The 13526-nt window shown below is 31.4% G+C and overlaps 1 protein-coding gene and 1 non-coding gene across 2 annotated transcripts; one reads left to right on the top strand and one right to left on the bottom strand.

Annotated features, from left to right (window-relative positions):
- Positions 1-7765: 7765 nt before the first annotated feature.
- On the bottom strand, positions 7766-10023 carry LOC136220396 (cytochrome P450 703A2). Its single transcript, XM_066008219.1, has 2 exons — positions 9121-10023; positions 7766-8540 (listed from the first exon to the last, which is right to left on the bottom strand). The coding sequence occupies exons 1-2, from the start codon at positions 10021-10023 to the stop codon at positions 7902-7904; spliced, it is 1542 nt and encodes a 513-aa protein (XP_065864291.1). The 3' UTR covers positions 7766-7901.
- A 231-nt stretch (positions 10024-10254) lies between these two features.
- TRNAQ-CUG (transfer RNA glutamine (anticodon CUG)) lies at positions 10255-10326 on the top strand. Its single transcript has one exon. It is a non-coding gene; the product is annotated as a tRNA-Gln (tRNA).
- Positions 10327-13526: the final 3200 nt, after the last annotated feature.

Here is a 13526-nt window from a genome sequence, read left to right as displayed (position 1 = left end):
AAAAAATGGTACTGGGGGGTGATCTCAATGGACACGTGGGTTCTAGGCGAGATGGGTTTGAGAGTGTTCATGGAGGGTATGGTTTTGGAGATAAGAACGAAGCAGGAAATGATATTTTGGAATTCGCATCAGCCTATGACTTGAGTATCATGAACACATGGTTTATGAAGAGAACATCCCACTTAGTGACTTATCGGAGTGGCGGTAATGCGAGCCAAATTGACTTCCTCTTAGTAAGGAGTGCTTGGAGAAAGAGTTATATTGAATGTAAGGTGATCCCTGGTGAGAGTACGACAACCCAACATAGAGTAGTGGTGCTAGATTTTCGAAATAGGAAATGTATAAGAAAACAAACACCACAAGTAGAGACTAAGATTAAGTGGTGGAAATTGCAAGGGGAGAATCAACAAAAATTTGTGGATGAGATGACCAAAAAAGATATTTGGACTTGCAATATGGATTTAGATATAGATTCGATATGGAATAAGATGGAGCATAGTATAAGGGAAGTAGCGAAGGAAGTTCTAGGGGAATCTAAAGGTAGCATGCCACCGGGTAAGGACACATCTTGGTGGACAGAAGAAGTACGACAAGCAGTAAAGAGTAAGAGAGAATCCTATAAACTATTGGGGAAATGTAGGAGTGATGAGAACTACGAAAAATACAAAGAGGCTAAAAGGGAAGTAAAGAAGGTCATACGAGATGCTAGAGCAAAGGTGAATCGGGATCTGTATACAAGATTGGATACGAAAGAAGGGGAAAGAGACATATATAGAATTGCTCGGATGAGAGATAGAAAGACGCGAGATCTCGAAAAAGTTAAATGTGTGAAGGACGTGGACCAGAAAGTCCTAGTTGGAGATAAGGATATCAAGGAACGATGGAGGTCCTATTTTGATGACTTATTTAATGGAGATCGCCAACAAGATGTTGGAGATATAAGTATCCATCACGATATGATAAATCATGAATGCATGCGGAGAATTCAAAAGGGTGAAGTCAAAATGGCATTAAGTAAGATGAAGTTGAAGAAAGCAGTAGGACCTGATGGCATCCCTATTGAGATTTGGAGATGTTTGGGAGAAAGAGGAATCGAATGGTTAACGACGTTCTTCAACAAAATTTGGAGAAACAATAAGATGCCATCAGAATGGAGGAAAAGTACCTTAATCCCTTTGTATAAGAACAAAGGCGATGTCCAAGATTGTGCCAACTATCGGGGAATCAAATTAATGAGTCACACTATGAAACTTTGGGAGCGAGTGATCGAACAAAGGCTAAAGAGGACGGTGAAGATCTCGGAAAACCAGTTTGGCTTTATGCCGGGAAGATCAACTATGGAAGCCATCCATCTAATGAGACAATTAATGGAGCACTATCTAAATAAGAAGAAAGACTTGCATATGGTTTTCATTGACTTGGAGAAAGCATATGATAAGGTACCAAGGGAAGTACTTTGGTGGGCCTTGACAAGGAAAGGCATTTCGCGGAAATATATTGACATCATAAAGGACATGTATGAGAGAGTATGCACGAGTGTACGTACTAGTGTTGGGAAGAATGAAGAGTTTCCTATTACGATTGGAGTGCATCAAGGTTCCGCACTAAGCCCATTTCTTTTTGCCATCGTTATGGACGAACTAACAAGTTCACTTCAAGATGGTATACCATGGTGCATGCTGTTTGCAGATGATATTGTGTTGGTTGATCAGACGAAAGAAGGAGTGGAGAGGAAGTTGGAATTATGGAGACAAACTCTAGAATCTAGAGGCTTTAAGTTGAGTCGAAGTAAGACAGAATATTTGGAGTGTAAGTTTAGAGGCCGTAGGAGTAGGGAGGCAGGGACAATCACCCTAGATGGGAGAGTTGTTCAGGCCTCGGATTGCTTTCGGTATTTAGGATCTATTATCCAAACGGATGGAGAAGTAGATGGAGATGTTGCTCATAGGATTAAAGCTGGTTGGTCGAAGTGGAAGAGTGTTACGGGTTTCCTTTGTGATCCCGGCATGCCTAATAGATTGAAGGGAAAATTCTACCGGACGGCAATTAGACCAGCATTGTTATATGGTACGGAGTGTTGGGCAGTGAAACACTGCCACATCCATAAGATGTCGGTGGCGGAGATGCGTATGTTGAGATGGATGTGTGATCATACGAGAAAGGACCGGGTGCGTAATGAAATAATTAGGACAAAAGTAGGGGTCACATCTATTGAGAATAAAATGAGAGAAAACCGACTAAGGTGGTTTGGTCATGTGAGACGTAGAGCGCTTGATGCGCCGGTTAGGAGAACTGAAGAGTGGCAAAGGGATGTAGTGGTGAGGGGTAGGGGAAGACCTAAGCAAACTTGGAGGAGGGTGATCGAGAGTGATATGAGTTTACTGGGAATTGAGGAAAATATGGTAGTGGATAGGACAGAGTGGAGGGAGCGAATCTGTGTCGCTGACACGGCTTGATTTTCACGGTTTTATATGATGGTTCATGTTAGCCGACCCCGAATCATTTCGGGACTAAGGCTTTATTGTTGTTGTTGTAAGGTTAAATATGCACTTGTTCATAAGATTAAATTTGATGCTTACCCCTTTCAAATTTTAAAAATATCCTTTCATATATTTTTTAATTCTAATAAAAATATAATTTTAATATTTTAAATATTATTTTAAGTATTTTAAATAGAAGTATAATATTTTATTTTAATAAAAAATTATTAATAACCAATGCGAATGTTATACATGACATCAATAATAAAATCGAAATACGAGTAAGAAAACTAATGTTTAACATAAAAATCTTATGTTTGCTTAAATTAAGAATGTTATCTACTAAAAATATGCTTAAACTAATGTATTTTGATTCATTTCTCTTAATATTCGATTGACACGTAACATATGATAGTCACAATTAATTGTGACTAATAATAGTAACAATTAATCATATTACATATCAGTGGCAGTGGTGGAACCAGAACCCCGGATGATCCGGAACTCAAACATATAAGTAAAAAAAATTTCTAAATGTAAAAAAAAAAATCAAAATTAACTGTGCGGTTGACGGTAAATTTTCAAAGTCCAAACCGTTAGGACTGGACAAAATTTTTTTAGCCTCCAATAAATGTTATCATTTTTTTTGAAGCTAACATTGAACTAATATAAAATTAAACATTTTTTTAATGGTAAAGACGTAATGAAAATGAATATTAAATATGTTTACTTTTTTTTAATGGTAAAGACATATTAAAAAATGAATTCAAAAGTGTTATCAAAATAAAAATAAAGAGTCCATTTAAATTAATTAATAATGGTAACATGTTTTTATAATTATTGAAAAATAAAATTAAAATAAATAAAAACTTTTTAAAAGAAAATGAGGTTGAAGGAAGTTGAACATTGGACCTCTCAAATAGAAGTAAGCATTCTTAACCATCTCATCTATCTTTAAACATTAAAATAACACTACATAGTGTCAATATAATTCTCTCCAAAATATTACTAGACACCATCACTAATTTTTTTTTTCTCAATTCTTCGGCCGACTGTAAGGGCTCAAGCCCCCCTGGTTCCGCCCCCGTTACACACGGATAAGTCAAGAAAGACTCAAGTATCATGCAAATTCTACACCGAGTCTTGCGCCTAGATTTACAGGACAAGCTGGTACAACTATTTCAGGTTGACAGCGAACCTACACTATTGAGCAACTACCACGTGGGCGCTGCTCATTTAGAGAAACATTTTAATCTTCAAATAAATAAAAGGTACACAATACACTAAAAGATAATATTTTTCTTGCTCATTTTAGCTATACATATATACATCACCGTCATTTTTTTTAACTTAAACATCAGAGTGGGATCGTCGGTCCTCGTCCCCTTCTTGATCATTTATCTTTTTTATCCCAAGCACCGAAAAGACCCTAGAAAACTCACGACGGATTACCATACATCAACTCATATTTGGATTTTATTAATGATATCATATAAAATAGGGTAAATAATTTATTAGTCCCTTACTTTTTACCTAACACACTGTTTAGTCCTCCTATTTTGAAAAACACATTATAAGGTCCCTAACTTTTGCTAATATTAACCCTTTAGTCCTTTTGTCTAGTTTTTTTAGACTTGTAATCGTTATATTTTAGCATAAATAGATAGATATAAAATAACAGAGTAACATGACCAACTTGTATTGTACTGTGGGTGTCCTAAAAGCTAAGATATGTTCGGTTAAAAATCTAAAAAAATAGATAAAAGGACCACAAGGTTAATATTGGCAAAAGATAGAGACCTTAAAATGTGTTTTTCAAAATAGAGGGACTAAACAGTGTGTTAGGTAAAAACTAGGGAACTAATAAATTATTTACCCTATAAAATATTACATTATTACTGTTATAATAATTCTTTCTTATATTTTTATTTTAATGTATTTGAAATAGTATATTCTGGGAACTAGAACTTCTAAACTGCTATATTTGTCTCTTGCTAAGTACCAATAGAAACCTAATCTATACTATATATAATTACGGAATCAGAGAGAAATGAGAAGAAGTGTTTTAGAGGTCTTTTTGATGAGTTGTCAACGTAGTAAAAAATCAGATTAAAAATAAATATCTAATTAATTAAAAATAACAAATTTATATTTATAATATATTAAATAATTACTAGCCTATTAATTAAAATAATAAAAGAAAGCAAGAGTTACGGGAAGATGAAACAACACAAAGCAAATGAAATCCAAAAGTCACAAATAAACTTCTATATAAAGCATGATAGATAGTATTTCACCATTATATTCATTGGTCACGATAGATAGTGTTATATTTCTGAAGGTAAATATTCGATTTTTTTCATATGTTGTTGTTATTTTGTTCTCAATTATGTTGTTGTTTTATTTTTATTAAACAATAGTTGTTATAGTTTCATCTTTCAAATTCATTTCTGTTGTTACCCAGGTTCTATACCTCTTGCTATCTTATCCATGTTTTCTTTTTTATTTGTCTTTTTTTTTCCAAATTGATAGCTTCAATTGAAGAAATCCGACAGAAATAAAAGATGCATGAACAACTAAAATCGGAAAACACAAAAGTGTCAAAAATTACAAGAAATTCTTATGTTTCTCAAGGTAATTATTCGATTTTTTTTCATATGTTGTAGTTATTTTTGTTCTCAATTGTGTTGTTTTCTTTTTATTAAACAATAGTTGTTATAGTTTCATTTTTTAGAGATGAAATTCCATTTCTGTCGTTACCCAGGTTCCATACCTCTCGCTACCTTATCCATGTTTTCTTTTTTATTTGTCTTTTTTTTTCAAAATGACTAAAATAAAGATTTTGTAAATTTGTATTCTTTTTTAGTATATGTTGCTAGGTGTTATCGTTTCGATTGCTAACTCTTAACTAAAATTTAGATTTTCGGCTTTATATGAACTCAATTTTTTGCTTTCTCAATTGTGCTGTTGTTTTATTTTTATTAAACAATTGTTGTTATAGTTTCATCTTTCAGAGATGAAATTCCATTTCTATCGTTATCCAGATTCCATACATCTCGCTACCTTATCCATGTTTTCTTTTTTACTTATTTATTTTTTAAAATGACTAAAATAAAGATTTTGTATATTTGCATTCTTTTTTAGTATATGTTCCTAGGTGTTATCGTTTTGATTGTTAACTCTAATAAAAATTTAGATTTTTGGCTTTTTATGAACTCAATTTTTAGTTTTAATTGAAGTTAGATTAATTTTTCTAATTCGGAACATGTTGAAATCCACTCATTTTTTTAGTTTGAGTTTAGCTAATTGATATGGATTGTATTTTTTATTGTTATGCATTTTGGTACAAATAGATATAAAATTTCACATGATAGTTGTTCATTGAAATTTGAGATATATTAAATAAAATATTAAAGAGATATTGAAATATTATACTTACAATGAAGTTTATTTCAATATAAGTTATGTTATATTATTATTATTATTATCAAGAAGTTATTTTTTCCCAATTTTCTAGACAAGGAGATTGTAAGCGTCTAATATGCTTGATAAGATGTTTATTCTTGAAAAATGTGGATTATGCTGGATACGAATTCAAAATCAAGGTAAATAAAAATAAATTTTGATGCTCAAAATCCTAAAAATGTACATTAATTATGGATATTGAGATAATTGTTTTTGCAACATTGGCTTATATAATTTTTAACTATTATATTATGGTTTGTACAAAATTGTTAGTATTTCAAGAGTTTTTAACAGATGAAAATGAAATATGATCATATGACAGATTATTGAAAAATATTAATTAAAAAATATTATTATTTGAATCTCTTCAAATTCTCAAATGTTGAGCATAATGATTCTAATTAATATAATTAATTTCACATATTAATTATAAAACGTTTTTTTATACTGAGTGGTTACAATTGCGATTTAATTCTATTTAACTAAAATTAATTTATGGACTTAATACTTCATTAAGAAAAAATAAAATGTTTAATTAATGGGCAAAAAATATTTTCAAACTCTCCTATTTATACGCTTATGTCTCGACATTCTCTCTTATTTTTTTAAAAAAAAAACGAGAGGAAGATAGTTCTCTCCTAATTATCTTTTTCGTCCCTTAATTTTTTTTCAATTTTTTTGTTTGTTTTTCTTACTTACAAAATTCAAGAATATATAATTATTAGAAAATATTAATGAAGTTAAATAAGTGATATCTGCGAGTATGGCTGATATTCTATATAGTGAAAGAATGAAGAACAAATTGATCGAATGTCTTGATGAGATAATACGAGATGAAAATAGGAGAAATCATCATCTTAAACTGATTCAATTAGATATATTGGGTTATTGTAGCAGAATGAATAATTGAATTCGAATATTTGGTGATCATGAAATTCCATCAACCAAAATAATTATCATCAAGATGAATTTGTGACTAATTCTTACGAATTTTATTTTTTTTATATGTAACATATTGAATTGATAAAGTTTCTTCATATGCAACATTAAAAAAGTATTGATTGTAATAGTTTATAGAATAATATATTGATGTTGCTTCCATTTTAACATAGATTGTAATTCTTTTCTATCGTAGATATAATATTTAATTTTAATTATAGTTTAATTCAATTTTTGTTTAACCTATATTGTAATTCTTTTGTATCTTAAATATAATATTTAATTTTAATTATAGTTTAATTCAATTTTTGGTTTTTTTATTATATTCTAATATATTTCTTAATTAATCTGATATTTTATTATTATTGTTTCACAGAATATTTGGAATATGAAAATGTATTAAAATTCCTAAAAAGTACAAATTATTGAATTTTGTAAAAATAAATAAATCATTCATCTTTAGTTAAAATTCTATAAAAAAAGTAGTCAATTATTTTTAAAATTAATTTAATTTGAATTATCATTCAAAAATATATATTAATTTCAAATATACATAATATAAATTTTTTTCATAGCATGATATAAAATTATTTAAAAGTAAATATGTCAATTTATTTATTTATCTAAATTATATAAAAGTTTCATACCCCGTGCATCGCACGGGTTTTCGACTAGTAATATATTATTTAAAAAACGACTAAAATTCAATGGTGTATTTGGTAAAAACTGAACGACTAAAAGATTTGTTACCCTCAAATTTATTAAACATTATATACATATATAGTTATTTAATTTTATTTACGATTTAAGTAAATATTCATTATTTTCTCAAAAAAGAAAAAGTAAATATTCATTATATTTATATTATGAACCAAGCCATAATGTGTGTTGGACACTTTCGTTTGCATTTACAATCCTTTTTACAGCTAGGAATTTTTTTTCATTGAAAATTAAATCATAGAACATTTATTCAAATTATTAAAAAAAAAAAGAAAAAGAAAAAGGAGGATAATTTGATCAGTGATACAAATGAGCCGGCAGACGTGGGCTAGCCAAAGCAACTAAAGCCTTGGCTTTAGGCATAGTCATACCATAAACCTCAGTAGTCTCAATATCTTCGTGTCTCAACCCATTGGGCGGAGCCCAGTCAAAAGCATGAAACAGCCGAGCCAAAGCCATTAACACCAAAGTCACGCCAAGTGGTGCTCCAGGGCACTTCCTCTTCCCCGCGCTAAACGGCAATATCTTAAAATCGGCTCCATGGCTTATCTCGACTCGGCTTCCGTCAGCTAGCCAATGCCTTTCCGGCCGAAATTCCTCCACGTCATCCCATACCTTGGGGTTTCGGCCCAACCCATGAGTATTTATGAAGATGCGAGTATTCGCCGGAATATGGTAGCCGTTGATTGTGGTGGCACGTAGAGATTCATGTGGGATTAGAAAGGGCCCAGCTGGATGCATCCGAAATGTTTCACGCACTACGCAACGTAAGTAATTTAAGTGTACTAAGTCTGATTCCGTAACCATCCTATTGGAGCCCACAACATTATCAAGCTCTTCTTGTACCTTTTTTAGGACATGTGGATGTTTGATCACTTCTACCATTGCCCATTCATTAGTCACTGCTGACGTGTCTGTCGCTGCAGCTATCATATCCTTTTATTTTTTTAGCGGCACAAAAAGAAAACAAATTAAGTACATGCATCCCTTCCAAAGTTTATATAAATTTCTTTGGCCATACAATTTACTTAAAAGTTAATTTTATGCATTATTCGGTAAAATAATAGGGTAAAACAATAAATACACTTGACTTGTCTGATTTGTAAATACAATTTTGTGATTTAAAAACCTAGGAATAAAGGTTTAAGATTTGTGAAGTTTGTAATTAAAGGATACGTGAGTCAATTTTGCTATCCAACAAGGTTCGTAATTTAGTTAATTTGCAAGACATTATATATGTGGTAATTTGCAAAGTCAAATCTTTTTAATTACTCTAAATCGCTCATTTTTTTATATAAATACACTACAATATTTTCTGACGGAGTATATGAGTTTGCAAACTGTACTGAAAATACTGATTAGATAAAAATTCTCTCCGCGAGTCACCAATTTCAATAGAATACCAAAAATTATCTCTAATTCCAAATTTCTTTAACCAAATTTGTAAGCTACCAAGTGATTTTTTTTAAATGCCAATGTTAAATAAATTATAAACATGATAAAGTAAGTATATCACCTGAATTAGAGCCTTGATCTCTACATCATCCATTTTCTCTTTTCCATCCATGCCAGGCAATGACAATAAAACATCAACAAAATCAAGTTCTCCATCTCTAATTTCATATCCATTTACCTTTCTTGCTTCCTTATGTTCCTCTATAATTTTAGAGTGAAAATCATCCACTCTTTTCTCAACTTCCCTCATTTTTTTCTCACACCCATAAGGATCAATCCACCTCCAAAATGGCAAATAATCCCCCAAATAAATCAAGCCCAATAACCTAAACAACTCATGAGTCACATGCATAAATTCTTTAGCCTCTTGAGGCCCAGATGACCCAGCCCCAAAATACTGCTTTCCCAACAGCATTCTAGTCACATTATTCATAGAAAACCCACCTAACACTTCCCTCAAATTCACATCCTTCCCCTTTTGGGCCTCGGCCCAAACATCTCGAACTAGATGTTGGGCTTCTTCAGCCCGGTTTTTCGAAAAAGACTCGAGCCTCCTTGTTGTTAACAAGTGTTCCATGCAAATTCTCCTCATTCGCTTCCAATGAGGGCCTAACGGGGCCAACGCTACATCCCCACATCCGTATGCTAAATGGACGGCCGCGAGAGTCCGTGGGCGGGAGGCGAAAACCTCGTCTTGGCGGAGGAGTATTTCGCGTATCATATCGGGATCGTTGGTGGTGATGGCATCGATGCTGCCGAGGCGGAGGTAGACCAGAGGCCCATATTTGTCACACAATGAGGCTAAATCTCTATGGGGTAATGGGCCCAATTGGAGAAGGTTGCCAACTATAGGCCATTTTGGAGGGCCTGGTGGAAGATTTTTGGGTTTTTGCTTTGGGGATTGAAAGAAATTGATAAGAAAAGCTATACATAGAAGAATAGATGAGACAAGGATGAAATCCATTTTAAGAAATATTTTATGATTTGAGAGCATATATAATAAAAAATAATTAATGTAGTTTATTCACAATCTTTAAACCCTAAAGTTATAACTTTTAAGATACATTGTTGGTGGTCAATGATGCTATGCATGACTACTAAAAAAAATAAAAATTAAAATAAAATCATAGGATCTGCATGATTACCCAAATAAATTATTGTTTAAATTAATGCTTTTTCAATAGTTTTACATATTGGTTCTATGGTCTAGTGGTCAGGACATTGGACTCTGAATCCAGTAACCCGAGTTCAAATCTCGGTAGAACCTATTTCCTTTTTTCCTGTTCTTATTTTTTTTAAGGGTAATTAATTTATTAGTCCTTATATTTTGATAAAACACACTGTTTAGTCTCTGTATTTTCAAAAACACACAGTAAAGTCTCTAACCTTTTTCTCCATAAACTGTTTAGTCTCTAACGTTTTTCTCGATGAACTGTTTAGTCCCTGCCGTTAGACTCTCATGAAGATTCTGTTAGTCAATTTGGATTTGCGTTCTTCTTTTTCTTTATTTTCCTTTTCTTTAAATTCTAATGCATCTGAAATCAACTTTAAGTGTTCTTCTTCTTGATTTTCTTCTTAATCGTTCAAATTCGTAAGCATTGGGTCTGTTCTTTTTCTTGTTCTCCATACAAATAGCTTCTTCTAAATTGGATTTCCTCTTCTGAAGTTTGAAGATAAATAGTAAAAGGTAATTTAGTCATTTCCGAAGTCATAAACGGTAAAAAATCTAACAAACAAACGGAAGGACTAAACAGTTCACTGAGAAAAAGGTTAGGGACCTTATTATGTGCTTTTGAAAATACAGGGACTAAACAGTATGTTTTGCTAAAACATAGGGACTAATAAATTAATTACCCTTTTTTTTTAAGTTATCCATTTTTATTATTTTATTAACCTACTTCCTTTTTTGCTGTTCTTATTTTAATAAACCAATTATTAACCTATTTCCTTTTTTCCTGTTCTTATTTTTTTTTAAGTTATCCATTTTTATTATTTTATTAACCTACTTCCTTTTTTGCTGTTCTTATTTTAATAAACCATTAATTCAAAAACGAAATTGAGTTGAAGCATTACCTTCTCCTTATAAAAATTGAATTTTTTTTTTAAAAAAAAATTGAAGAATAAAAATAATAATGTTACAATAAATTACATATAATAAATTTTTGAAGCAACTGAATGTATGAAATAATAAAATTTTAAGATTTGGTGAGATTAATCTCTTTAAATAAGATAAACTTTGCAGCAATCGATAAGCATCTCTAAGGATACAATAGAAGCGTAATCAAATTCTAATAGTGTGTGTTAAATTATCATAAAAAAATCAAGCAATAAGATGAATGAATCAAAACATGAGTTCTAAAAACTCAACAAAATCACCTTTATAGGTACATGGACGGATCCATGAATAATAATGTTACAATAAATTACATATAATAAATTTTTGAAGCAACTAAATGTATGAAATAATAAAATTTTAAGATTTGGTGAGATTAATCTCTTTAATTAAGATAAACTTTGCAGCAATCGATAAGCATCTCTAAGGATACAATAGAAGCGTAATCAAATTCTAATAGTGTGTTAAATTATCATAAAAAAATCAAGCAATAAGATGAATGAATCAAAACATGAGTTCTAAAAACTCAACAAAATCACCTTTATAGGTACATGGACGGATCCATGATTTGTAGATAGTGGGGGCAAACGATATATGCGATATAAAAAACTCCAGTAACAACATTTAAAAGGTTACAATTCCATCAATATATCGTTATATCAATTAAGAACAACATTTAAAAAATCAGTATATCAGCAAGAACAAAGTACTTCAGGTATTATATGTGGATTTCACTTCTAATTCCATCAGTATATAGAAAATGTTTAAAAGATTACAATTAAATAGAAAATCTTTCAACAACGGAATGCATTAGCAACCAACAACCAAGCATACTTCATGCTCTAAATGATTGAGGGACTAACTACCATCTCAAGTGTTAAATTTGAATTCTCAAGTGCTAAATTGGAATGAGAAATTACAATTTACAAAAACAACTCAAGAGCTAAATTGGAATTCTCAAGTGCTAAATTGGAATGGTAAATTACAATTTACAAAAATAACTCAACTCAACTGTTAAATTGGAATTCTCTAAATGCTAAAAAAAAACAAGTAAAGTGCTAGATTAGAACAAAAGCAAACAACTAAAAAAACAACTAAAGTGCTAGACTAGAACAAAACAACTAAAAGTGCTAGATTAGAACATAACAAAAAACTAAAAAACAATCTAACCCATAATTGGAATTTGGAATACTAAGCAAACAACTCAACCCACAATTCAAAGCAAATAACTCAAGTAAGCAAAGCAGAAGAACAACGTCCCTGAAATTCAAAGAAGAAGAGCAGCAAGCAGAAAACTAGGGGGTTTTGAGACAACAAAACATAATTCAAAGAAGAGCAGAAAGCAGTAAATTAGGGGTTTTCGAGACTTTAATTCAACATTCGGTTCGGTTCGAGTCTTTGAGATACAAAAAGATATCATTCTTGAATCGTTCAAGTTGAACGAGGGAGATAGAACTGACAAAGAGTAATGGGAAAGAGAAGAGGTTAGGTTTCAGATGAATTATTTGAGGATTTTTTGCTTTAGTCGACAGAATTAGAGAGGAGGGTTGATGGTAAAATTGTAATTTTCTTTTATTTCTTTTAAACGAAACGACGCCGTTTTGTTTAAGATAAATTAATAAAATTACAATTTTACCCTATCATGTTCTTCCTCTCTATGTCGCATGTTCCAGCTTTCTTTCTTCCTCCTGAGCTTTCTTAAACTTGCAACAATGGGGGCAAAGCTCTCAAACCTGTAAAATTTATATAGGGGTATTATTTATTTACAGATCTCAGTGGGGGCAAGTGTTCCCATTGCCCCCACTGTAGATCCGCCCCTGTATAGGTAGATGGTTGGAATGTTCTGTTTCTCTCGATTAATCCAAAAATTAATTTCATTGAATTAATTCATGTTAATGATAATTAAAATCGGTGTAACCACTAAAACGTTAATTTTAACTAATTTGAGATTTAATTCTCTAGTAACCGTCTGGCTTTAAACCTATAAATTGCAGATTAATAAATGAATGATTTTTTCTATCCAAATAATCAAATGGACTCAAATAGATGTTTGAAGCTTACCTTTTGGAGCTTTGATTAATCTTGAATGGCAGCGGAAGAATCTTTTAAAACCATAAACTACCAGTCACACTTTTCCCACAGCAAAATTATTTCGGATGAAGAATAATTAATTCACGAACTAAGAACGAAGTTTCACAGACTAGAGAGAGGGGGTATGGCATCAAAGATAGAGAGAGAATTTTCTCTTTTATATATGTTTTTTTTCTTTATGTCTGACCTAGTCCTCTATTTATAAGTTAGGTTTTCTTGTCCTTCAGGATTAGACAATAACTAATTCATATTCAAATACTGAT

This window comes from Euphorbia lathyris, chromosome 2 (genome assembly GCF_963576675.1).
Source record: "Euphorbia lathyris chromosome 2, ddEupLath1.1, whole genome shotgun sequence".
NCBI classification, from domain to species: Eukaryota; Viridiplantae; Streptophyta; class Magnoliopsida; order Malpighiales; family Euphorbiaceae; genus Euphorbia; species Euphorbia lathyris.
Note: the sequence above shows the minus strand (reverse complement) of the source record. Positions and strands in the feature narration are given on the sequence as shown.